The sequence below is a fragment of the Crocodylus siamensis genome, chromosome 3 (genome assembly GCF_052110815.1).
Source record: "Crocodylus siamensis isolate JL-2025a chromosome 3, ASM5211081v1, whole genome shotgun sequence".
NCBI lineage: Eukaryota > Metazoa > Chordata > Crocodylia > Crocodylidae > Crocodylus > Crocodylus siamensis.
The window spans coordinates 62337124-62365067 of record NC_143397.1 but is presented as its reverse complement, the minus strand read 5'-3'; the positions used below and the strand labels follow the sequence as shown (position 1 = coordinate 62365067).

General features: G+C 44.4%; 1 protein-coding gene across 2 annotated transcripts in view; it reads left to right on the top strand.

Moving 5' to 3' along the window:
- TRIM36 (tripartite motif containing 36) overlaps positions 1 to 27944 on the top strand; it is a 50123-nt gene that overhangs the window by 2428 nt on the left and 19751 nt on the right. The window contains exons 1-3 of one of the 2 annotated variants that reach the window (XM_090038396.1): positions 13850 to 13994; positions 16187 to 16424; positions 27261 to 27586. In XM_090038396.1, coding sequence (XP_089894522.1) covers positions 13968 to 13994; positions 16187 to 16424; positions 27261 to 27586 — 591 coding nt within the window. In that variant the 5' untranslated portion in view covers positions 13850 to 13967. Of the gene's footprint in view, positions 1 to 13849; positions 13995 to 16186; positions 16425 to 27260; positions 27587 to 27944 lie in introns of those variants that run through there. The other variant, XM_090038395.1, reaches the window with a different exon arrangement.

Here is a 27944-nt window from a genome sequence, read left to right as displayed (position 1 = left end):
GCAGAGACATTTTGGGGAAATAATGGTGTCTGCATCTTTTAAAGTAAAAAAAATAAGGAATCCAACTCCTTTTTTCATATTAGTAAAGGCTGATGGCTTTTTAAACCTTTTTATCTGACTTATTTTCCTGAAAAGGTTATGCTATGGTTTGTGAGAGCTCTAAAAACCTGAAATACACCCTGTACTTTAGATTAGGAAAGGGATTATTTAAGGCACTCTTCCTCTTTCTATTTCTGTTCTTAAGGCATAATGAGGTCTTTGTGCATGCTCAAATGTGGGTTTGTTTCATTTTTGGCTTAGTCAAAGTTGCCCGCCTTGTATTGCTTTTCTCTTTACTTCTCCTGGTAAACTATTGAAAATTTGGAAATAATAATGGCTGTAATGATACATTGTTTGGAAAAAAAGACTAGTAATTCTGAATATTACTAATGCCTCACTCTGAATAAGTGTTCTGAAATAGAAGGCTAGGTAAGGGTGAGGGAAATGTTCTCGCCTGAGGAGCTGTTTCTGCTTACTAGTTAGCACTGCCATTCCTGCTGGACAGGATTCAAGTTTGTGGCTCATAAAGAGATGCCTGAAGACAAATTTTTGCTGCTGTCATGGGCCCCATTGCTCTAAATGATAGGCATAAAAACTGTTTCCAAAGATTGCAATCACTTCTTGCCCCACAATAAAACAATGGGTTTTATTTCCAGCTCTTCCATCACAAATAATTGTTCTGAGCTGGTAATAAGTACCAAACTTTCCTTTATTACCTCTCTTTAGTAAAACATACACCAGTAAGGTAGCGTGAGGAATGGCTAGCATAGAAAGTTAGCATTGGAAGGGACCTCAGGAGGTCTTCTAGTCCAACACCCTGCACAAAGCAGAACCATCCCCAATTAGATTATTCCAGCCAAAACTTTGTCTAGCCAGGTTTTGAAAACCCCCAAGGATGGAGTTTTCACCACCTCTCCAGGTAACCTGTTCCAGTATTTTACTACCCTCCTAGTGAGAAAATTCTTCCTAGTATCTAACCTAAACTTCCCTTGCTGCAATTTGAGACCATTGCTCCTTGTTCTGTCATCTGCCAACACTGAAAACAGTCCAGTTCCATCCTCTTTCAACTCCTCCCCCTCAGGTAGTTGAAGTCTGCTAGTAAATCCCCTCTTTGTCTTCTCTTGTCAAGACTAAATAAGCTCAGTTCCCTCAGTCTTTTCTCATAAATCATGTCCTTCAGGCCCCTCACCATTTTTGTTGTCCTCTGGACTCTCTCCAGTTTGTCCACGTCCTTTCTGTAGGGGTCTCAAAACTAACCACAGTCAACTCCAGATGTGGCCTCACTGGTGCAAAATAGGGGGGAATGATCACTTCCCTTGACATCATATGTGATGCATGGGAGAGGCATGGGGTGGGGGGTACATGCCCCTCCCCCCTGAGATTGGCTGCTGCTGAAGCTGTTGCTGGCTTCTGTGGGCAGTCGCTGTGGGCCCCCGGCAGCTGTGGGCAGTCCCCGCTCACTGCTTGCTGCTGCCAACAGTGTGGATGGTGGCTGCGGGTGGTCTCTGCCCACTGCCTCCTGCTTGCCAACCCCCATCCCCCCTTGCTGCCGAGACTGCTGTGGCTGCCTGCAGGAGGTCCCCACTTGGCTCACCCTCACTGCCGATGTCACTGCAGCCACCTGTAAGCAGTCCCCATTCACTGCCACCCTGTCCCCTGCTGCCGACATCACTGCCACCGCTGCTGCCTGCATGCAGTCGCTGTGACCCACCAGCCTCCAAGGGCATGTGCTGTTCATGCTTGAACTACTGGAAACACACCTATCAATGTAGCCCAGTATGCCATTAGCCTTCTTGGCAACAAGGGCACACTGCTGGCTTAGATTCAGCTTATTGTCCACTGTAACTCCCAAGTCCTTTTCTGCAGAGCTGCTTCCCAGCCAGTCAGCCCCCAGCTTGTGCAGGTGCATGGGATTGCTCCATCCTAAGTGCAGGACTTTGCACTTACCCTTGTTGAACCTCATGAGGTGCTTTTTGACCCAATCCTCCCATTTGTCTAAATCACTCTGAATCCTAGCCCTACCTCCAGCATATTTGCTACTCCCCACAGCTTGGTGTTGTCTGCAAACTTGCTGATATCAAATGTTAAACTTGGCGACTGATTTCCAAGAATGACATAAGGGCTAGGGACAGACAATCAAAAAGCCTGAAGCTGAATTGATTCAGGCTTTGCAGGTTTCTGTAAACTACTTAGACTGAACTGATAAGAAAGTGAAGTCATGCTTGCTTTTCAAAAGTGGAAGGGAGACAGGCCCCTGCAGTGGTCCACACCAGGAGCCAGGGCATGCTAGAACTCACCTCCCAGTCTGGTGGCTAGTGGGGAGATGGATGACTTCCCCAGTCATGCTCCCTCTTTAGCCTCCAGTCAGCTGAGGAGGGGGCATGGGGGAAACCTCCCCATCAGACCTCCAGCCAGGCTCTCCCTAGCACTGGGGAAGGGGGAAGAGGGAAACCCACAGTAGAGTGTTTCTCCCTCTCTCCCCATGCCTGGATCCGGTCTCCCTAGCCATCCCCCCTCCTCAATCTGGGCTGGCTGAGGAGGGGATGTGGGGGGAACCTCTTCACTCTGCCTGGCACTGGACCCCCAGCAGGGTGATTCTTTCCTCCTCCCCCCACACAAAGCCAGGAGCTGGGCTGATTACCTGGTTGTGCCCCCTCCTTGGCCAGCAGGCTGGCTGAGAAGGGAGTTGGGGGGGATGCCTCCCCCCAGCTCTGGACCCCCAGCTGGGCTGTGTCAGGTGCAGGGGGGGAGTCCTCAGTGGGGCTGTTTTTACCATCTTCCTCCTCAGCTGGGCTGCCCACTGGGGAGGGGGCATGGCCTGGTGATCAGCTTAGCTCCCAGCTGTGGGGAAGCCTGCAGTGAGGGCTTTACTCCCCCACCTGAGCTGGGAGCCATCCTGATCACCCAGTCATGCCCCCTGCTTGGCTGGCAGGCCGGCTGAGGAGGGAGTTGGAGGGAAAAAGCCTCCCCTCACCCCCCACTGCCCCGACTTTGGATTTGTATCCAGGCTGTGCCCAGCACAGGGGTGGGAAGCCCATAATGGGGGCTGTTCCCCTCCCCACTCCCTCCTCAGCTGGCCCACTGGCTGGGGAAAGGGCATGGCTGGGTAATTGCCCTGGCTTCTGACTCAGGTTGGACTGTGGCAGGGGCAATGTGTAGGGGGTGCACATGGTTGCACATGCACCCCCTGAGCATGGCAGTGCACCCTCTGTAAAAAGGCGCCGCCGACAGTGTCAGCAGTGCTTGCGGGTGGTTGCCACTCATCATCCTGCTGCCAACACCGCCAGTGGCATCTGTGGGCAGTCCACGATCACCCCAGGCCACTGCCACTGCTGCCAGCGGCACCTGTGGGTGATCGCCGACCCCTGGCTTGTACTCACCATGCCCCCAACCACTGACAGTGCTGGCACCATCTGCAGGAGTTCCTAGCTTACCGCTGCTGTGCTCCCGCTGTTGCCACTGTGCTCCCACCACCACCAACAGCACAACCATTCCCCCCCAGCCACCGGGGGCACACACCATTCATGGACTGTGGGCTTCTGTGCAGCTAGGAATGGGGCTGATCACCTGCTGGTATTTGCTCCCCAGCCAGCAGGCTGGCTAAGGAGGGAGTGGGGAGAAAAAATGGCAGCCTCCTCCCTTTCTGTCTCCCACCCCAATTCCAGATGCTTGCTGTTGTCCCAGAAACTGCTGAGTGAGCACAGCCCCTGGCACCACTGCTATTCATGGGAGCTGGCTCAGGGGGACAGAGCATTGGCTGCCCAGTACCTCCTGTGCAGAGCTACAGCCTGGGGCCCTGCCACCCCCAGCAGCTGAAGCCAGGGGTGGGGGGAATGCCCACTCTGTGCCCAGCAGAGGGGGGAAGCTGGTAGTGGGGGCTTTACTCCCCTGCCCCAGATGGGAGCTTGTTGATTTCCTGGCTGAGACGGGGGTGAGGAAATACACCCCACTCCTGGCTGCTGGGGATGGAAAAATCCCTGTTGGTACCTGGGGGCTGGACTAGTCCTGCTCTGTTGGAGCAGAGAGCACAGCTCAGGGGTGCAGAGCATGCTGGGATGCTGGGGGACTTTTATTTAACTTAAACCAGGAAGGTGTTTGGGACCGAATTCCCATAAAACAGTTTGACCCAAGTCTGATACTATATTCAAGCGGGTTTATCTCAAACCAGTTTTAGCCATTTTGAAAGTGAAGACTAGGCTATCCCCAACTAGACCAGTGTTATATGCACTGAACTTCTGTTCTGGCACAGGTTTAAACCAGTTTCTGATCACTTGAACCGGTTTATGTGTAACTTCTGTCCCTAGTGAACGTGCATCTCAAGAATGCTGTTCTGGATTCCTTATACATTTGGTCCCAAACCACACTTGACAAGGCCGTGTTATGACCCACTTGATGTTCTTTAAAAAACGGGGCTCTTTTTTCTGCATATTCAGAAATTTCTATTTGCAAGGTTTTTGTATGGTGGTTATTGTCTCAGTTCCTTAATTAACTGCACTGGTCTCTTTCATGGTCTCTTCAAAGTCTTAGGTTTCAGGCCTCTAAACCCTTATATTTCTCAGGGTGTGAAGCACTTTTCCCCCCCCCTCTAGATCGTGTTTTGAAACTACTGCCCTCTTTCTGGTCATTCTTACTTTCCCAAAGGATTTAAGTTCAGCACCTGCAACTCATCTTTCTCAGGGACTACGGCAAGGCTAGGTTACCTGCAGATGCTATGCTGACACAGCTGCTATACCAGCAAAGCCTCCTGCTGGAGATAGATCTTATACTAGCAAAGTCCTTTTTATGGGAGTAGTTAAATCAAGTCCCCAAATGACATAAGCGATACCAGCAGCTGGTGGGGGTAAGTGACTTTTTTTTCACTGTGATCCTAATCAACATCATTATGCTAGCCAGCCTTTGTAGTGTAGACCTGGCCAGTGTTAACTAGTGATCAGCCACCTTTCACGTAGTAAAGAACTGTTTATTTAGAGTCAAAGCACTAACGAAAACATGTAATAAAATATAAGCAGCTTTCATGCATACCTACATATCCACCTAGAATCCTGGCAGCTACAGTACACAAATATATCCAGCAAGTGACCCTTCTCTGAGATCGCTACCCTCCCTTTATAGTTTTACTTCTTTGTCAGGCCTCTTAAATCAAAGGAAATCACTACTCACTATTTCCCCCAGGGAATGAGACTGCCACAAACTTGTTATCTTCATTAGTGATTTACATTAATTACCCCCTAGAGACAGCAGTTCCTACAAGAAACCCACTCACTGAACCAGGAACACAAAGGGCCCATGTAACACTAATAGCCTTGATGCAGTAGTCTTTGAATTTTCCATGTGCTCATAGCATCTGTCACATCTTGATGTAACAGTCTCTGGAATATTCTGTCTTTCCAGAGCGTCTGTTACAAGCGTCCCTATAGCTGTGTAGCATCTGAGTGCCCTATGATACCCAACTGAAGTAGTATAAGCATTGTCCCTCTTTTACAGAAAAGGAGGAGGAGGCTGGGAAGAGGAGACTTCCATCGATTTCCTGAGTTACAGGCCAAATCTTAAGCAAAAGTACATTTTTCCTTGCCAGTGATAGTATCAATTTTCTTTCATTCTGCTCCCTAATTCCTATAGGCCAGGGACAGAAGTTACACATAAACTGGTTTAAGTGATCAGAAGGCAGTTTAAACTGAAAGTGAACAGAAGTTCAGTGCACATAAATCACTTTCAAAATGGCCCAACCTGGTTTAAGATAAACGTGGTTGAATGTAGTACCAGACTTAACTCACTGATGTCTGTTGTCCCAGGGTTCCTTTTACCAGAGACTCCCAAAGATTGACACAGCCCCTCATCCGATTTGGTATCAAGTGAACTTTATTAGTAACTCCTAGGCTTATTACAAAATAATCATCCTTGCAATACGACCTGGCAAGTGGTTCCTTAGATGTTACAACAGTGACCTTCGGTGGTACCAGCCTCAGATCCTCTGCAGGATGTGTGGGATGTTAGTTTCTGGTTTTCCTGTTACTCAAAGCAAGAAGTCCAAGGCTGTTCCTGTCTTCCCAGGGTGGCAACACAAACACACAATGTCTCTTTGTCCACTACTTCTGTAACTTTCTCATCTCAAACTGTCCAATCCTCAAGTTTCTTACCTCATCTTTTTAGATAAGGTGCTCCAATCCTATTCCATTTTTGGGTTTCTTTCCTTTTAGGGAAAGTACTGTACCTGGTTATCCCACCATACCAATCACAGCACTCATTTTTCCCAGTGCCTTATAAGGCACTCTGTACAATTTAATTGCTTAGTTCAGGGAAGGCCTAAAGTTATGCTAAGACCCTGAGCATAACTCAGTTTGCCCACTACAATGTCAAGCCAGTTTATAGAACTTCTGTCCCAGACCCCTTTCTGGTTTAAGTTAAATCAGAGTCTCCCAGCAGCTGCCCCTGGTGCTGGAATGGCAAGGGGGTTGGGGATCCTGATAGGGGCTGCTCCACCCCAACTAGGCGGACCCCAACTCCCCTCTTTGCTTTAGGGGCCATCCTGGGCTGGCATCTGGCCAGGGGCCAGGGTCTGGCCATGATCCCTCCCCAAAAAAGTCTGGTAATGGCTGCTTCCCTCCTCCTCCAGGCAGACCCTGGCTGGAGTCCCTGCAGGCCAGGGTGGGGGTTTAAACCCCTCCCCAATCATACTCAGGCCTGCCAGGGCCTGGCCATGCCTCCCTCTGCCCCCTCGGCCACTGCAGAAGGGAAGGGAAGGCTGCTCTAGTGTCCCCTGGCTCCATGCCTGGGCCACTGCAGGCATATGACTGCATTGCCGGAATCAAAAGTAAACGTCTATTCACTTGCTTGCCGGTTCAATCTACACAGGTTAAATTAACCTGCAAAAATTGAATCAATTCAGGCTCAGGCTTTTTGAATGTCTGTACGTAGCCAGAATGCCCCTTTCACAATAGCCAAACATGAAAATACTGTATTTAAAAAAAATGCTTCTCTGAGCCTGTTCACAAACTTGTCCTCCATTTATAGACCACTGTTTTATTTTTGTTCAGAATATGGCTTAAGATTAACTTGGCTCTTTCTGCAGCAGCAGTAACTTCAATGTATGTGCAGAACCATATGATATGGAACCATATTTGTGCATGATGGCATTTGTTTCAATTGAACAGCAGAGCCAATGTTTTGCATAGTTTTCTAAAACAAAATTGTAAAACAGTAAGAATTTAAGAGTCATTTTAGCTTAGCTGTAAATATTTTTGCTATATATGATTTTGCTGTTCAAAGAAGGGTCACAACATTCACAGTTATCTTGAGCAATTCTTCAATCTTTTCAAATGACTCCTTCTCACTCTATTTTGTCTTTCTGCCTAAACCCAGAACAATCAAGTTTTACAGAGATCTTGGGATTCAAAAAAAATAACATTTAAAAACATCACTTAATTCAAAGGATTTAAAATAAAGAATATATGTGTATATATATGGAATATATAGTGTGCATGTATGTGAGTGCACAGGTGCGCTTAAATTAAAGAAAAACCTCTTTGGCTGTCTTCTCATCTTTCAAAGCACCTGTTCAAAGCCATTTGCCAGCTGAAGAATAAATATTCAGTTTAAAAAGATTAAGATAAAAACTTCTATATCTTTGAGTAACATTGCACATTTCAACCCATGTATTTAGGAAGAGACCAGGAAATAAAATTTCAGGTCCATATATGGCATGGTAAATCTTACTACACGCTAAATAAAATATGTACTAATTGTCCAATGCAGCAAGGACCTCGGTATGCCCTGATTTTGAATGCTTTGAGTAGCTGGGGAAGCAAAATGCGAAACTGTTGGCTTTATGATTAGTTGGTTTACCATTACTTCCCTTGTCAAGCCACAAGACCCAAGTGATCTAGAGCCAGCTACACGCTACACCAACCTTAAGAGAAACCCCCTGCTTCTCCTATTAGGACAGCTCTCCAATCTCTGCTCCAAATATAATGCACAAGATGTTTTTTGATACAGCAACAAAAGCAAAAATAGAATAGGGAAGAGCATTGAGAATGTAGTAACCCTGCACTGAGGGGACATCCCCATGACAGTAAAAAAGCCTGGTAATAGGATGAAGGGGGGCAAAAGTGAGGACAAAAAGCTTTCCCTTCTGAATTCTACATGTTGGAAGGCCTCAGGCCTTTTCATACATACAACACCTCAGTAAGCTGAGGGGAGCAAGGTAATTAAAATTCTGTTCACACTGCAGCCAATGCAAACAGACATTCAAACAAGTTAATACCTTAATGATCAATTAAAGGATTGACTAAAAAGTCCCTGGCAAGTTGTGACAATAATGATAGTTGGCATTCGTTTGCATTCGGAGGGTGAGGGAATAAGAAGAATGGGGACATTTTGGCCTTGTCTACACTAGCAAGGGTTTTATCTAAACCAGTATAGAGCCCAATTTAATTTGTAAGTGTGGGCAGAAGGTGGGGTCAGATACTGAGAAGATACCCTTTTTGATTTAGTTAGTCTATAAAGTGCAAATGTATCCTGTCTTCTGCCTGACTTCAGATTAACATGACTAACTATCTCTGTCTGCGTTTGTATGTGTCATCTGGGACAGTTCTCTTCAGTACTGTTTCAGAGACTATGGCGATGTTGAACATCCATCTTTTTTGTTGGTAGTTATTATTTAAACCATATTACCCCAGGCCACTTGCACCCATTGTCAGTAATATGCTAGTGTGGACAAGATTGGGTCATGCTTATAAAAGACTAAATTCTTTAAATGACACACATAGAGACAAGGAATTTTGAAGATCAGAGTATAATAAAATTATTCACAAGTTTCCAAACCATTTTTCAATTCATGTTTTATTAGCCTTGTGGAAGCTATACACTGTCATTTCCCGGCCAACATGTTTTTAGTCCTTTGTGTGATGGTTTATTGCTGCAAGGTTGAATGTGAATTCTGGCCAATTGGCACTTTGACATAAAAATATATACAAAGAATTCCTGCCATTGTCAAGTAGTTTAAAGTTTAACTTGATTAGAGGGTGGCTTAGAAAGCAAACACATAAGAAAATATTTACATCTATCTATAAAAATATTAAAATACTTTCCCTTTTGTCTGGAATGTGAATATCCCTTTGCAATGCTGAAAATGCAAAATCACCACCCCGATGTTCACCATTTCCAGAAAGCATAATTTACCAGTCAAATTTCACAGCTCAGGCTCAGAGAAGCACAAAAATAATCAATGCTGAAAACCACATTACACTCTTCAGATATTTTGTTATTAATAGTTTGTGTAGAAGGTAGTACAAATACCAGTAAAGAGTTTGGGGGGAAATATAATGAGTTGTGCTTTCTTAAATAAACTGTACAAATATAAATGAAAGCTGGTAAGATGTAGGTCAGATTTAGGGTTTACTGAACTTGACAGCCCATTAACACTGATGTTTTGTCCTCAACTCAATCAGTTTTAATAAAAGTAAACTTCCTTCCACTGTATGGATTCAGGACATTGTCTTAACTTTGAATTTTCTTGTTAAGTGATTGTTTCTGCCTCGTTCTCCACCCCTCATGACCAAGTTGAATTCTACATAACCATAGATAGTATTGTTTCTATCTCTTTCCAATAAAGAAAACAATGTTATGTACAGGCTTAACTTATTTCTAACACAAACATGTTGAAAAGGGGAGAAGGTGTGTGTGTATGCACATGCAAGTGTGTGAGAGAGACAGACACAAGCACATAAAGACCATTTGGAGTTTATCTGTCTGACTACTGATACTATTACTCTGGTGGTTTCTCCCCAATTCCATAATGTTTTACTGTTTCCCTCTTTCCTAAGGTATGGATTTTTAAAAAAAATTCTATTTATTAGATTTATATTTTTTCCTATCCAAAAGGCACAGAATGGCTTATAATAACAAGACAGACACCCCACAGTTAGGAAACAGAAGTTGATTCTCCAAACACTCTCCTAAAATTTGAGAACTCAAACTCCCCCATCCCTCATCTACATTTTATGCTTTTTCTGACAAGGGCCTTGCCTTTTTTTGGTGACGGTTTTTTGTTCTAATACAAATAAATTATAATCCTTAGCATTCACAGTCTCTTAAATCTCCTGTACCTAAAGTGCTGTACCTAACATTAACTGAGATTTACATACCCTGTAGTTTTGTCTGTATTAAACATTTTGGAGGTCATTTTCCTACCAGTGGCAGCAAAAGTGGACGCTAGTTGAGAAAGGGCATTGTTTTCTTTTCCATTGATGTCCAGACTTGTTGTTAACAGAGTGAGATAGCAGAGCAGTAAAAGCATAGGTGCCTTGTGTATCCCAGTGCTGTGAAGGCAGGACACTTTCCAGAAAGTCTAGCATGAGCACAGTCTATGCGGTATATTGCATCAATGAATGATTAGGGCACTGTTTGCAGAAGAAATGTGTGCTACTTGGATCTTTAAATCAATTTAGTTAAGCTGGTGCCAGTGTATAATGAAGACACATTCACAGTTCCAACCCCATCTTATCTTAATGTAGTTACTGACTTAAGTTAAATTGACATAAGCAAAGGTCAGACAGGATTTGTACTAGTTTAACCAGCTTAACTTTGAAATCAGTTTAGTTTAAACCAATAAACTTTTCTAGACAAAGGGAATAACACAGCAGTCGACTGGCTTTCTCAGGCCAGAGAGGGAGTTGGTAGCAGAGGCAGGATTAGAGTTTTGGAGACCTTGACTTCTGATAGTTTTGGACACAATCAATTCCATGCACTTACTGTTCTTTTACCTCTCCTCTTGCTTTCACTCCCTCTTTGTTAGTTCCTTTCCCCTTTTTGGGGAGGCTCCTTGAACTCCAGACCTTCAACTTTTAAGATTTCTCAAGATTCTAATTAAGATGAGATCACCTCCAGTGTTCTCTGCCAACTACAAAATAATCTAAAATGCCTTTCTTCATGCAAGCTTATAAATTCTTATCACAATATTAATACTGAGCTTGATACTCCCAATAGACTGCAGAAGGTTCACAGAGGAGGATTTGTGAACTAACTACCTGTTGATTGTTCCCTAGAGCAGGGGTGGCCAACCTGGGACATATGTGCTAAAAGTGGCACAGGCAACCTCTGTGTATGGCATGCAGCAGATTGCAGAGGGGCCAGGGGACACAGTGGCAGATTGGGGAGGAAGCAAAAAGCAGAACAGCAGATGGGACAGGGGAAGGGGATCAGAGTGGCACTCAGGGAGGGGGCAGAACTCAATTTGTGGCATGCCCAATGAAAAGGTTGGCCACAACAGCCCTAGACAATATCTTGCTCCATGGAAGAAAGTTGGTGCTTCCCCATCAGAATTAGGAGGATGAAACTGAAAGCTCTGTCAGCATAACTGTTCTGTTCTCAGTTTGTGAACTAATAGCTAGGCAATCTTAAATGCTTTGCCTATTCATAAATCCCTGGCTACTTTTCAGCTCCTACATACATATATATATACATACACATACACACACACACACATATATATATATATATATATAATCACACACCCACCAATATTTTTTTTTGCGGGGGGGGGGAGTGAAAGGTTGCTCTTTTTTTTTACTCCCAGTGCTGATGCAGCCTCAAATCTAGCTGTTTTGTTTTGTTTTTAATTGCACCCATCCCCATGTTGTCTGAGCACCCTCTGTGTTAATTAGTCTGAAAATAGCTTGCCTTGTTTATTGGAACCTTGTGCCAAGACTGCATGTCTTTTCTCCCACTATTATGACTCTCTGGGGAGAGGAAACGTGCAGGGGTTTCAAAAGATTTGTGCTCTGAGAGGGTGACTGGGCTTGAGCTACTTCTCAGGTCTGGGAGGGCCATCACTGGGTGCCGAAATCTCCTTTTCTGTGAAGGAGCGAGAGAAGTTTGTAAATAAAAAAAAACAATGGTGCCAATCTGGTCAGACCAAGGGAAGCTTTAGGGCATACAAGTTGAATGTGGCAGGATGCAAACAAGCCAGGGTATACATGTCCAGCTGAGAGTAGCTATGGCAGCTGGTTAGTTTCCCTGTCTCTCTCTCCTCTCTCTCAAAATTTCCCCTCTCCCTCTTCTCTCCCCCCTGTCTTTTGTATTCAAATTTCTCTCTTCTTCTGACCCCCAGCTTTGTGCCTGTCCTTTCACAGCATCTGATGGAGTTAGCCTCTGCCCATGAAAGCTTGTGATGGATAATTGTATTAAACCAGGGGTGCTGAACCTATGGCCCACAGGCCAGATCTGGCCCCCAGTGCTGTTAGCTGGCCCATGGGGTACCCTAGGGGTCTACAAATTGCTGGTAGGCCTGCTGCCACATTTCCGGACTTGTGGGGAGCCCTGGGCCTTGTGCACTAGATTGGGTGCCTGATCCTGGCATGTAGAGTTGGGCCCCAGGGCCCAATTGCGGCACATGGAGCACAGTCCCAGCACTTAGGCAGAGTGGGGCCAGTTCCAGCACCCAGGGACCACATCTAGGTGTGTCAGGCTGGCAGAGGCAGCATGGGGCCCACTCCTGGCACACAGGGCTTGATCTGGCCCCTGGCCCCGTACTCGCCCAATGCCACTCATCTGGGCTGTAGTGCCAAACCTTTGAGTCCCACTGGGTTAGACTAGCAGGTGCAACTCTACCCTAATCCACACAGGATGTGGCCTTGTCTGTCTCCCGTTTGTCTGAAGCAGGCAGCTGTGCTGGGCCCCAGGCCTCTCAAGCTCCTGCTCCCTTCTGCAGAGGCTGGGGCAGTGACAGCTTGGCTCTGCCCACTGGATCGGGGACTTCTGCTTCACTGAAGCTGCCAGGCAATGGCAGGGTCCCCAAGGGCTGGGCACATTTGGTGGGTGGATTCTGCTTCTGTGGCTGCCCAGGGAAGATGCCCAAGTCTGGGCATGTATGAGGTGTGTGTGTAGGGTGTGAGGGTGTGTGTGTAAGGGGTATATAGGGGGTGTGTGTGTAATCTGTGTGTAGTGTGCATCTGTGGTGTGTTGTGTGTGTGCCAGATGTGTGTGTAGTGTGGGTGTTTGAGGCGTGGGGGTGTAGTGTGTGTGTGCTGTATACAGAGACAACCCAAGCAGGTGCAGGGCCTGGGGCAAATCAGCCCATGCAGGGTCCTGTCCCCACTCCCATCCCATGTGGCCAGGCCCAAAGACGCTGCTGGTGCCATCAGCAGCATTGGTGTCAGCAGCAGGCGAGGAAGGGTTGCCCCAGTTAGCGCCCCCCAGGGATGGCTCTGGCCATACAATGTGTGTAGTGTGCATGTGGGTGTGGAGTGAGGGTGTGTGCAATGTGTGTAGTGTGTGTGTATAGTAAGTCTGTGGCATGTGTGTCGGATACATTTGTATTGTGGGTGTTTAAAGTGTAGATGTGTAGTATGTGTGTGGTGCGTGTGGGTGTGTAGCGGGGGTGTGTAATGCATGTATGTGTAGGTGTGTAGTGTGTGGTATGTAGTGTGTGTCATGTGTATGTAGGGTGGGTGTTTAATAGACGTGGGTATGTCATTTGTGTAGTGTGTGTCTGGTGTGGTGTGGGGGTGTGAAATGCGTGTCGTGTGTAGCGTGTATCTGTGGTATGTCGTGTGTGGTAAGCGCGTCAGATGGGTGCGTAGTGTGGGTGCGGTGTGTGCTGGGTGTGGTGTGTGCGGCGCGCGTGTAACGAGTGCAACGTATGCGCGCGGAGGGCGGCCCCGGCCGGGTCCTGCTGGACAGCTCCGCGCCTCCCGCGCCTGCGCCGCGCCGCGCCGCGCCGCCCCGCCCCGGCCCCCAGCTCGGACAGGGCGGCCCCGGCCCCGGCCCCGGGCGCCTCCCGCGCCTCACAAAGGGGCAGGTGCAGCCGCCCCGCCCCGCCCCGCCCCGCCCCCCATTGTGCGCTGGGCCCCGTTGCCAGGCGGCCCCGCCCGGGGCCGAGCCGCAGCTTCAGCAGCCGCCGCCGCCGCCGCCGCCGCAGGGAGCGGCCCGCCATGGAGGGCGACCGGCGGGAGCCCGCTGTGAGTGAGCGCGGGCGGGGGGGATCGCTGCCGCTCGGCCCGGCCTGGCCCTGCCCGCAGTCCGGGGCCCCGCGCCCAGCCCCCCGCGCCCGCCCTGGGCGCCCCGGCGGCTGCAGGGGCTTGAAAGGCTGCGGGCGGTCTCCGCTTCCCGCCCGCCTGCCCGGGGAAGCCTGGAGACTGGGCGCCCGGCCGCGGGCACAGCCGCAGCATGGCACGCCGGCCGGTGGGTCCCGGGGGCAGCACCAGGTGCTGGGCCCATGGTCAGCCTGGCATGGCTTGTCCAGCCCAGGGGCACGGGGGGAAGGAAATCTGTCCAGGCAGGCAGCTCCGCTTGCCCTTTGCTCCCTTTGGGTGCTGGAGGGAGACGTGAGGTCCCGGGGGACCTGTCAGCGTGGGGTGTTGGGAAGGAGTCTACTTGTTTTTGATCCTTTCAAGAAGTGACTGGCGGAGCCAGATACAGCCCCTGGTCATAGAGGCATTAAAAAAAAGGCTTTTATTTACACAAGCGGAGAGCAAAGAATCTTACTTCCTTATTGCTGATAGACCTGCCGTGCCTGGCTGGGATTTGGGGGGTGTGTATGTGACACCTTGTGGGCTGTCACAAGAAACAGGCATCTAAGCAAGTGAAAAGAGAAGATTTTTTTCATTCTTGTTCATCTTTAATGTCTGTGTAACCTAAAACTCGGAACACAGGGGAACATGATGTACGCAATGCTGAACTTGGAGCCACTTCCAGTTCTACTAATGTGCTTATGTATCTGTATCTGTTTTCTAAACCAGCTGTACAAGGAAGTGATAATTTCATGTCTCTAATTTCTCTAAGTTTGAAAAAACAAGCAGAAAAAGCTGCTTTGTGGAAAAATTTTCAGGCTGTGTCTACACACCTTTTAAAGAAAAAAAAATCAAAAGCTTTCTGTGGATGCTTAGAAAAATGTTTTCTTTCTAGTTCACCATTAAGCAGGGAATCATGATGCTTGACATAAAAATATTCTTTTTTCCATTCCTGGCCTGGAAAGAAGCTGTAATCTTAACAATTAAGGATTGTATAGAAAGGAATATTTGGTAACCAGATTATAACTTAAAATCATGGGTTTTAGTGGGTTTTAATTAACTTTTACAACAGGTTTTAAAATGTCTGGGTAGCAGACAGATGATCACAGACAGTCAGTGTTCAAAGTAGCACCTAGAATCCAAGGACAAGTCATCAGCACAAAAAAGTCTTAATTCAGGTTAATCCTAGTGAAAAGTAGGCAGTTTTAGCATAAATTATCAGTTTGAGTAAACTGTGGTGGAATTTAGAATTTAACTCCACTTGAGAACTTGTATTAAAATGACAACTGTCTTTTCTTCCTTAGGGGTTTAAATTTAATTCAATTCCCCTTTTTATTTAAAAAAGATGTTCTTTTAGGGTTTTAAACTAATCTAAAGATTGATTATTTAATTAATCTTTTCTTCCTTAGGGTTTTCAATTAATTCAGTTCCCCTTACTTTTCATTTTAAAAAGACAGTTCCTTAGGCAAGTAAAGCAGTTCAGTTTTGTGTTGCGTAGATTGTGCCAACTTGCTCACTAGATGATATCTTGCTCCATGCTAGCAGTTTTGTGTTGCATAAATTGCTTCTTGTCCTCTTGTAAGCTAAGATCAAGTGTATTGTCTTGTTTATGTATCAGTGAATGTTAGCAAAGTTTTCTTAGTATTATCACCATTTGGTTTACCGTATTAATCTGTTATGGTCTCTGCGAGAGGTAAGGATTTCTTAGGGTGATATCATTTATTGGACCAATTGCATAGTTAGGATAGAGTTAGGTAGTCTCAGAGTGCAAGATCACCTCCTTCAGGTCACCTGAAGAAGAATGCCTTCCATTCAAAACCTTCATTGATGAAGAAAGACTTGCATTTGAAAGCTTGCCTGATTCTATCTTAACTATGCAGTTGGTTCAGTAAAAAGATATATTATCCTAAGAAATCCTTGCCTTGCATAATTTCTGCATCCCCATGGCTACGATGTCGCTCTAACACAACCATGGTCTTTGTGGACATTTACTCTTAGAGTAATAAAATACTTCAAAATAATCTTCCTCAGTTTTTGGAAACAGTTCCCCACCTATGTTTTAACACCATTTCTGAATGCTTGTGTATATTGTGGGTCATCTTTGCTCAAATTATATTCTTTCTTTGTCTTTCTTTTACCAGGTTACCATTAAAAACATTGAACGAGAGCTTATCTGCCCAGCATGCAAGGAGTTATTTACTCACCCACTGATCCTCCCATGTCAGCACAGTATCTGTCACAAATGTGTGAAAGAAATTCTATTCTTCACAGTTGAAGACTCTTTTACTGATGCGGGCTCCGAATCATCCAATCAGAGTAGCCCTCGGATTCGAATCCATTCTCCTAGTATGGATAGAATTGAAAGGGTTGCTAGATCGGGTACGTACTAGAACTTTGTGTAATCTCGTACTTTTACGTGTAAGACATGACTTGATCTGAATGGTGTCTGACTTAGTAAAAATGTCCTCTCTGTACTTTTTAAGTGTTATAAGTAATTAGCTTGGAGTGGTATGTGAAAGGTTGTGGTTACAGCTCAGAAAATTGACTGTGAGAATGTCTGCCTTTATTGTCAAAAAAAAAAGGAGCTGCTCTAGTGAACATGTATGAAATAGCCTTTAAATAAGGTATCCTGCAAATAGCCATTTTCACTTCCTGACTCCCCCCCAGTATTAAATAAATTCAGTAACTCACTGGAAATGTCTACACATGCACTTTACTGCACATAAGACTATATGCACAGCAATTACTGTGCAGTAGATTAATTTAATGTACTGCTTGCTAGTACTGACAGATATGGGTACTAGAAAATGTCGCTCTCAACTAATATGCCAAAGTGCATGTGTCTAATGCTCTCCGTCAGCCTATGCGGCAGGGGGGTCACAATTGCTGCTTGGCTAAACCCTGAGCTCCAGGGGGTGGGAGGAGCTGTCTCCAGCTTCATGGGCATCTCCAAACCACACGGAGCTTGGGGCTACAGCTGATCCTGCACGTGTGAATCCTACTTGCCCTATTAAAAGCTGATGAGCATGGGGAAGCTCCCTTCTCCCTGCTCCCCTCCAGTCTCACCTCAGTTGAGATGCTGCTGAAGGGCTGTTCCAGGACCCATGATCTCCATTTCATAGATTTCATAGACATTAGGGCTGGAAGGGACCTCATAAGATCATTGGGTCCAGCCCCCTGCCCAAGGGGCAGGAAGTCAGCTGGGGTCATAGGATCACAGCGAGATAAGCATCCAAGTGTTTCTTAAAAGTGTCCAGAGTAGGTGCTTGCACCTCCTATGGGGGGAGTCTGTTCCAGGCCTTAAGGGCTTGGACAATAAAGAAGTTTTTTCCTTATGTCTAGCCTAAAATGGTCCAACTGTCACAAACTCTTGCAAGATCTTGTCATCCCTTAGGGTGCTCTGGTGAACAGGCATTCCCCCAGATCCTGATGCACACCCCTTATGTAGTTATAGGCTGCCACCAAGTCACCTCTGAGCCTGCACTTCTTCAGGCTGAAGAGTCCCATAGCTCATAGCCTCTCTTCATAAGACCTGTTCTCTTGCCCTCTGATCATGGGTGTGGCTCTTCTCTGGACTCCTTCAAGCTTCTCCACATCCTTCTTGAATTTGTGGAGCCCAGAATTGGATGCAGTACTCTATATGTGGCTTCACCAAGGCCAAGTAAACCTGAAGGATGACATCCTGGGTCTTGCTCGAGATGAATCGGTAGATGCAAGCCGGAGTCTTGTTCGCTTTGCCAGCTGCGGTATTGCATTGGTGGCTCCTGTTCATTTTGTGGTCCATCATGACCCCCAAGTCTTTTCTGGTCATGGTGCTAGCGAGCGTAGCATTGCCAAGCCTATAAGTGTGATGATGTGGGTTCCTGCCCCCTGAGGTGAAGTACCTTTCATTTCTCTGTATGGAATGCCATCATATTTTCATTCAACTGCCTTGGAAGCCTATTGAGGTCAGCCCGGATCAGGATCACCAGCCTGTTCTCAAGAGTGGACGCTTCCCCCAAGCTTGGTGTCGTTAGCAAACTTAGCCTGTTGACTTCTGACACAAGTGTCCAGATCGCTTCTGAAGACGTTAAAGAGTACAGGTTTGAGAACAGAGCCTGGGGGGACATCGCTAGTCACCAAGTGCTATGTTGATTTAGTTCTGTCAACTACCACTCTCTAGGTCCGACTTCAGAGTCAGTTCCCCAGCCATCAGATTGTGGAGTAGTCGAGGCCACAGTTGCCCAATTTTTCCATTCATGCTTGTTTTTGCAAGCCTGGGCTTGATCGCTTACAGGAGGGCGCATGCAGCACAATCACCATTTCGTGCCTTACACCTCTGAGTGCTACGAGTTCTTGAATATCCTTGCCAGTGGCTGCACTATGATGTCTACCAGTTCGTTTAGCACTCATGGGTGCCATCTATCCAGACCCAGCTGATTTGTGGGGGGTCTAGTCTCTTAAGATGCTCTCTCAGAACATCCACACCAATGGTGCGGATATTCATCCTCACCCTGGTCATCCTGCATCATGTTAGCCAGGGTGGTCCCTTTGGGCTGGTAAAAAAAAAAACAAACAAACAAAAAACAAAACATCCCCCCCCCCCCATGTTAAAAAAAAAAAACACCCAAAAAAAACAACTCAAAGTAATCATTAAGCAGATTGGCTTTTTTCCTTGGTGTTGGTAGTCAGCTGCCCCAACTGGTTTAGCAGAGGTCCAATTGCCCTTGTTTCTCTTTTGACTCCCCACATATGTGAAGAAGGACTTTTTATTGTCCTTGATTCGTATAGCCAGTTGGAGTTCAGTTGCAGCTTTGGCTTTCTTAGTTCGCTCCCTGCAGGTGTGGACCAGTGTAGAATACTCCTCCTTAGTGGTGTTTCGTGACTTCCATCCATTATAAGCCTTTCTCTGAAGATGTAGGGTGTCCATGAGTTTCCTTTTGAGCCAAGGGGGTTGTTGAGCCTTTTTACCACCTTTCTTATGGCTTGGGATGGATTCCCCTTGTGCTTCTAGGATCACTTCCTTAAGGAGCAACCACTCATCAGCTCCCCTCCCTGTGAAATCATGGCCTCTCAGGGCCTCAAGAACAGGCCTTCTGAGCTTGTGAAAGTCAGCTGTCCTAAAGTCGAGGACTACTGCATTGCTGGCTGACTTGCCAGCTTCGTGATGGACAGTGAAAGTGATCTACTTGTGGTCACTCTCACCCAGCTTCCCTTGGATTCTTAGGTCACTGATTACATCATCCCCTTTGGCCAGTATCAGGTCCAGCAGTGCCTTACCTCTTGTCGGCCCATAAACTTCTTGAGACGGGTAGAGCTCATCCATGCATGTATGGAAGCTTTGAGAATAATCAAGTTTGGCTGAGTGCTCTTCCCATGAGATGTCATGGGAGACTTCAGCTACACAGACAACCATGCACCGAGAGCGTGCAGCCTTGGCTAGTTTCCAGGCAAATCTTGGTCAAGCTCTTGTTCCTGATTTTGGAGGCCTGTAGGAAACTCCTACCATTGTATCCACTTCACGACGTTCCCCTCGGATTCTTACCCAAAGGGTCTCCAGTTGTCTTCTTTGGGTGCCAATCTTGACATATAATTTCTACTGTGTGCGTGTATGAATGGAAATTTTTTAGAGGCTTATAATAGTTGACTTGGGTGACTTCTCAGAGGCATGGCTGACACCAAAGCATGTAGGCCCTAGAATTCTAATATTATAAAAGCCTTAGTCTGTCTGTTTGTCTCTGTCCATCCGTAATGCTTTAGTCGCACTGATTGGCTGTCTGCAGCTGGTCACAGTGCTCTAAGAGTGTTTGGGCTGCAGGTGGTGGTGGCACTGCCAGGACAGCAGGGACAGAAGGGGTGGAGGAGTCGGAGGTGGTGGCGTGAGGGCAGTGGGAAACAGGGTTGGACCCATGGCAGCGGTGCGAGGCAGGAGGGGGAGGGGGGGAAATGAGTGTGTGCCCACTGTGGCGTGGGGGAAGAGTGGGCCTGGATGCTGCCGTGACAGTGGGGACAAAGGGGAGGCAGCAGGGGGGTGAGGCCAGCTCTCCTGGGACAGAGTGAGGGATGAGGCCAGCAGCACTGGCCTTACCCCCCACCCCCTGCTCCTTAGATGCAGCAGTGGCATGGGGCGTTGAGTGGTGGTGCTCCGTCCACACCCTTCCCCACTCCCCCACAATCATTCATGAGGAGGGGAGGGGAGGCAGACGGATGTGGCGCGGTGGATGGCATGGTATGGGGGAATGGCTGGGGGGGGGCAGGTCTACCTCAGCCATGAAGGTAGGTGGGGAGGGAAAGTGTGGCCTCCCCCCCACCCCATCATTCTTGATGGGCAATTGGCTAGTTTCTCAAATAAGAGGCTTATGAAATTTTTTTAACACGAGCAGTATTTCTCTAACATTGTTCTTGGAAATGGCTAAATTGTTGTAGTTGAAGTTGCTTTCTTCATCCCCAAGCTAAATCATCGGATAGACATCCAACCTGAGAAAGCTTCAGGTGAAATGCTTAAAGTTTGCCAAAATTACAAGCACCTGAAAACAAGATCTGTAATGACAAGTTCTGGGCAACTACAAATGTTGCTGTGTGGGTTACTTGTGATATAGAAATATATGGTTCCATTCCTGTGTGTGGGGTATGAGGTGTGGTCTCAGAAAACAGAAGCTACTTGTCTGAATGTAAATGGTGCTAGAAACAGTTTGGTTGCCCCTCTTGGCTGAATGTTCTGTGTATTCCCCTAGCTAATGTGTTTTTGTAGAATAGAGTGGGTTTTACAATAGAATCTGACTGGGGGAAGGGACATATACCCATTCCTTCATAAGAAGGGAGATTTGTTAGCTAAAATTCTGCTTTATGGAGCTATTATCTATACTACTTACTTTGTTCAAATGTAGCTTTGTTATAATAATGCAAAAAAATCTGGTGGTGTTTATACTACAAAAATTGTATTCGTGAAGCACTGAACTATTCTCAAATGAAATGAAATGGGCCTTTGTCTTTGTTTTTTTCCCTCTTTGTGTTACAACTGTGTAGTGTATTAGGAAACTAAACAATTTTTTATTTCAGTCTTACAGTACTTTACTGCAGTGGGGAAGAAAAGAGTTGTTGCTTTCTTATGTGAACCATTAAAAACAATTGGTGAATCTACACTTCTGTTATTTCTAAAAACAGCTTTCTATTCATTGTCCACAGCCTCACAGCGGAGGTCTTTTGGGTGGAGAGGTAGAACTATTTCACTCTTTGTATTTCTGTAGATAGTATAGCATTTAGATATTAAGTAAAATATCATTGATTGGCATATAGTTTAAATATCAGTGGTCAAGTCTGCAAAACAGTTTAGCAAGTGGACAAAGATATGGAAGACTTCTATTTGGAAGACATTTTATTCTGTTCTGCAATTAGCCTGAAGGTCAACTGGACTCAAACACACACATTTATGTGGGTTACACAATTTCTGTAGATGTACTGTCTAATGTGCATTCCTTTTTAAGGGAACAATTTCTCATCTGCTACATAACCAAGCTTCAGTACAACTGAATATAGTTTTAATTTCAGTAAGATGTAAAGAGATAGCTAGTCTGAAGTCAGGCAGAAGGCAGGGCAGAGATGCACCTTACTGACTTATTTGACCCATCTTTTCCCCTTTCGGGAGTGTCCCCTTCCTCCTATCTTTTGTCCCCCTCTATATAGAACCCCTGCTTTCTGCAAGTCCATTGATAGCATCTTAGGAAGTGGTAGGCTACAAAAGTTTATGCCTCTCTCAACCTGTAAGTCTTTAAGATGCCATTCTGTCCAGTACAATTTAAGTGATGATCTTTAGGTACCATAGTCATTGTTTTCTAGCTTAAAGAGAAAGAAGTATCCTTAAAGTTTGTATTGCATTATAGAAAGAGAATGAATAACTCTTGAAAGAAAGAAATGCTGAAGAGGAAGTCGCTGGCCTGACTGAGTAGTTCTGGCATCCAGAAACTGCATTTTGGTGTAAGAATGTAGGAGCAGAGATAGCAATTTCAAAAACAGTGGTGAAATTATATATAAATATAGTAGATTTGGTTCTAGCTTTTTTGAATATTCAAATATTCAGTTGACTTTTCCTGTCATTTTTTAAAATGTTAGACTGGGATTCATGCTGAAAATTAACAGTATAATAGCACCTCTTCTTGAGATGTCAGCACTAATCACTGTTGTACTGATTCATTCAGCTGAGAACTACTATTTTCTGGGAGGAAAACATCACTTCTACAGCTGTTGAAGGACACTTGGTTTTCCCTTTAAGTGATGATCTTAAGTTGCTCTTTCTAACAGCATACTGTTTTAGAGCAGAGGTTCAGAGATTCAGTGTTTCCTCATTAAGTTCTTCTTTAGTTTCTGGATGCACTCAAAATCAGAACAAAAGTTAATTGGATTTATTTTATGATATTCAGAGAGCTTAATTAATCACAGCCAACTTGAAGGATAGTTGATTTAAAAATAGTTTTACAGTTTCAGGTATTAAACCTGCTCCAGAATATGTCTGCTAACTCTTGTGCATTTGCAGTTGCTCTAGTAGAGTGATTCTCAGCTGGGGTGCCTCAAGGTCCTGGGGTGCCATGCAGTGCTAGCACTGTTAGGCATGCAAATAAGATTCATAAGATAAACCCAGCAATCTTGAATAGGAATCCATGTTATTAAAAACATCCTGACCTTTTGTGAGTTTTCTGAGATCTTTGAAATAGAAGAATCACCCCATTATTTTTCTGTAGTCACAAAACAAGTGAAAACTAAGAGCTGGCATTTTATGAGAGATGCCTTGAGTCTTTTGAGGGCTGCCTCCAGTCTATAATGGTTGAGAACAACTATAGCTTGTCACTTGGCTGTGTGATAGACCCAAAGTGAGGAAACTGACTGTTCAGGCGAAACATGGAAGGTCCTTCTTATGTAAACCTCCCAACTGACAAAAATAAAGACATTTCAGGGTTATTCTTGCAGGTCACAGTCCATCTTTTTGAAAAGATATTTAACTTGGGAAACAGCTTCTTTCTGTTAGGAATGAAGCTGTTTCTAGCTATCATATTTTCAAGCAACACTTAAGATTAATATAAACAAAAGATTTTAAAGTCAGACAAGACAATAAATTTTAAGCATGTAATTTACTGATTTGTTCTTCAGTTTAGGACTCTTCATGGTTCTTCATGACCTCACTAGCTTTTGAAGATGCTGTAAATGTGAACTCTTTAAAAAAAATCATGGCAGAGTCCAGTTGACCTTTAAGATATTCTTTTCTAAACCCCCTCACAAATTGTATTTGTATTTTCCATGACCACAGAATGCTGGTGATATCTGATTTTACATGTTTGTTTTTCCAAGTGATTTGTGTTTAAGATGTGGTATCCCTTTTCTGATTTAACTGCCAGAGATGGTGCTGTTCTCTAATTTAAATATAGGATGCTGTCATGGAGGATATATATTTTTAAAGGTTAGTTTAGACTTGTCAGTTGTTGAAGGCCCCCACCTGCACATGCACTGTCTCTAGCAGGAGAACCATATCTTCATAACTTAACAGTGTAGGAGAATCTATAGGGCTAGAGAAGGAAGTTACACACAAGCCAGTTTAAGTGATCAAAAACTGGTTTAAGCCTATAACAGAACAGAAGTTCAGTGCACATAACCCAGTTTCAAAGTGACTGAACCTGGTTTAAGATGAATCTGGTTGAATGTAGTATCAGACTTAACTGATTTCGGCTAAACCAGTTTATACAACTTCTGTCCCAGACCCCTTCCTGGTTTAAGTTAAATCAGAGTCCCTCAGCTGGGATCTGGGGCCAGGGAGCATGTTAAACTCACTTTCCCCAAAGTACAGAGCTGCCCTGCCCTGCTGGCTTACTTAGTGCTGGCTGTGACTGGACTACAAATTCCAGAAGCACCTGGAAGGGGAAGTGATGAGTAATCTTGCAGAGTCCTACTGTTGTGATTTTGTCCTGCAAATCTCAGAGACCTCAGGGGCAGCAGGAAGAGGAAGTGAACACACAGCCCAAGCTGGCTTCTTGCCAGCGAGCCATGCTCTAGCACCCCCTGGTTTCTGGCCTGAGCCACTGCAGGCATATGGCTGCATTTCCTGAATCAAAAGCGAGTATCTGTTCATTTGCTTATTGGTTCAATTTTTGCATCTTAGACTAATCTGCAAATACTGAATCAATTCAGCCTCAGGCTTTTTGACTGTCTGCACTTAGCCCAGAAGTTTACATAACTTATGATACCAGCAGTAGGAAGCCCTCTACTTGATAGTGAGTGTAAATATCCAGAAAAAAATGAAGCTAGAAGTTTAATATTGTTATAGTTTTTGAAATTTCCTGGGACAGCTGTATGTAGAGTTTTTTGGTAGAAGGCAATGTAAAACATAAAAAGATACCTTGTGTTCTTAGATCAATAAATTGATTAGAATCTTACCTTTACCAACTTGTATTTTTAATAAAAATGGGAATTACCAAGCTAATTTACTGTTCAGATACATGAAGAATTGGCCTAAGTTTTTAAGTTAACTACCAGTAGCATGTGCTGACATAGTTAACATATGAATTTCTTGTCTCCATATGAATTTACGGACCTTGTATTCTTTGAAGTAGTTCTTAGTCTAAGAAAAACAAATTATTAGCGTTGAATCAGTGAAAAGGGATGGAATATCTTAAGATCTCTTGGATTTCCTGGCCACTGAATATGTTGGTATAGGTATGGTGTCACCAGTATATGTATAAAGCATGGCTTCGTTATCACAATCTTGTCTTGTTTCATGTGTGACAAAGAAAATGGCTGACTCGTATCTGGGGTTAAACAAATTCCTTTCCCACATTTGTGTCAACTTAGTCCAGACTTCAAAAGCATGCTACTGGATAAGAGTTTGAGATTTGTATTGTTTTAAACTTGACCACTGCACCATGTTTTTTTCACCTGCTATTTTACATTTTTGGTATTGCTCCTTAAAGCATTGTATTAACCACTTGTGCTGTAGCTATACAAACCAGTGCTTGGTTTTCCATTATTTCTTTGCTTTTTATGTAAGCATCTTTTGGTGGCTGTTCTTCACTGCATGGTATTGCATGTCAAATTATCTTCAACCCAGGTCTTTCAGGCTTGTTTCAAAGTCTATGTAGAAAGTGTATTTATATTTGTGTATGCATGTCCTGGGAGCATACATCTTTATATAAGGCTTTTAAACTGTTACTGTTTTATCCATTGCATGTGTGTGTTACTCTACATATGCCAAGTTACAGATATTGCAGGGCATGCAGTTTGGGTTATTAAATTCACATCAAGTAAGTACCAAGAAACTTTGTATTTCTTTTTAAGTACCAAGAAACTTTGTATTCCTTTTTAGCCAGAGATCTAAACAGTACCTGAACTACAGTAACTGGTTTAATTTCACTTTTTCCCCTCCCATCCAAGTAGCCTTATTTCCATATGTTGTCTAGGCAGAGATAAATATGTGATTTAGTGAACTGGAGAGGCACCATCTGCTTGTGTACATTTGCTCACTCCACAGTTGGACTTTTTATTCCCTGTCTTGCCTATGCAGCTATAACATGGTGCATATTTTAGGAGAATCATTCTTCACAACAATGAGAAGACTTTGTAAAGGAATTCATTTATTCTGGGGAACCTTTTTTCATTAGAGCAATGCAGAATGCCATGAAGTCTGAGATGAGAAGGAGCTGTTAGTGGCACCTTGAGATTTTTTTTTAAAATTTATTTAATGAAGTCTTCACCAAGGAACTCTTCAAATTATGTGAGGCTTTATGTCTGCTTTATCACAGAGGTTGATAAAGGGTTGATGTATTGGTTAAAAAGAAGTGTGTGTAATTAGTTGACGTTTATCTGTCTATCTAATCTATCCATCCCTCTTGAAAAATTAGCTTAACATTCCCTTTAGGTCCTGCAGTCTCATTTTTTTTCCCCAGTACAGACTAGGGTATACAATATATTAACCCTGCTAAAAACCAAACGTTGGGGTTTTCTTTGGTATCATGTTTGGTGGTCTTCTTTTTTATAGAGTATTTAGTTCCGACAAGCTTGTTTAAAAACAAGCCTGTCTAAACTGTTCAATTAAAAACATTCAGCTCAGTCTGTCCCTACTGGGATTGAATGATTTGGCTGGAAGCTCCCAGTGTTTTAAGAGTCTACCTGTCTTGTCTTGTATTTGTGGGTTCCTTCCAAACCATGTTTTTAAAAATTAAGTACATTTGGATTTTGGGGAACAATACTGTTTATTGTCACTCTGAGATTAAACAACCTTCATTTTGTGTATTTTATCAACACCCCCCCGATCTTTATTTGAACAGCCATCGATCCAGACAGATTATAGAAAGTTTGTATGTATGTATAAGGCAATCGGGACTCGTAGTAGAGATGATATCTTTTATTAGACCAACAAGATTTTTGCAAAAAAATGTCTTTAATTGCAAGCTTTTGGGCACACACCCTTCATCAGGCATTGGAGAAAATATTGTAGAAGTTCTCCTGGGTAGAAATGAAAGTTTATATTTCATAGGATTTCACAGAGGAGTCAATAGATGGAAAACTCCTCTGGGCAGTCAGCTGATAGCTATGTGGTTGTATGGTATTTAAAGATGGTTCCACCTGTGACAGATCCAAAACTGGATTACTGCGGTAAATCTTTGAATGTTAATGGTAGAAACTCAGTTTTTGATACTTTTAGAATTGAGTTTGGAAAAACTTCCATGGTGTAGAGTAAGTATTTTGATCATACTTCTAAGTATGTTTGTCTAAAAATGCCTTTCCACCAGAACTATAAATGACAAATACAGGGAGTTTTTTCTGCCTTGCACAGTACTGCAGAAACTAATTGCTCCATTGTATAGGTATTGTCTTTCACACTGCCTGGACTATATAGTGCTTGTTTCTGAAGAAAAGCAGCCTCTCAGCCATACTATACTATTTTGTACTGTTACCAGAAACACAACTTCAGTGCTGCACATTTGGTATTGAATTAGTAAAATTTTGTTACCTCAATTTCATTTGGAATTCAGTTGTAACTTGCTCTGTCTTCTGTATACAAATGAGGCAATTCTTTGAAAAGGCAATCTGTTCTTTTTGGCTTGGCTGAATATATCAGAATTAGTATTGTACCACTTTTGAGAGGTGCGCTGAAATGGTTCGGAATTGGCTTACAGATCCCTGTCTTTTATGATCTCTCCCTGCTTCTGCCCTGTTTTCCCACTTTTTTGTAACTAAGACTTGCTGTCTATACAGGCTGGAAACGCAATTCATTGACTCCTAGAACCACCATCTTTCCTTGTCCTGGCTGTCGGCATGATATAGATCTGGGAGAACGTGGCATCAATGGCTTATTCCGAAACTTCACATTGGAAACTATAGTGGAAAGATACAGGCAGGCAGCCAGGGCAGCCACAGCTATTATGTGTGATCTCTGCAAACCTCCACCTCAAGAATCCACAAAGAGTTGCATGGACTGCAGTGCAAGCTATTGCAATGAATGCTTCAAAATACATCATCCTTGGGGAACTGTAAAAGCCCAGCATGAATATGTTGGACCAACTACTAACTTCAGGCCTAAGGTAAGTGGTGTTTTAAGCTAACGTACCATACGGACGAATCCTGCAGATATGTTACTTACCATGTGCATCTCTTGCCCCACTCTACTATACTACAGAATATATCTGACCCAGCGCTTTTTTTATGACTGATAACCATTTCATTTGAACTTCTAGACTTTATTACTAACATGTACTGAAGAAATCATCAGCCACATATTAAAGATGTTAATGTGGTGGGTGTTGACAAGTGTAGGAGCACACACAGGAATGGTTAGATGTGTGTGTAGATTGTCCTTAGAATGGTCTTAATTCCTGATTTCAGTGGCTTTCTTATAAGTAGCAGAATAATCAGAGTTCTGCAATGAAATTTCCTTTTGGA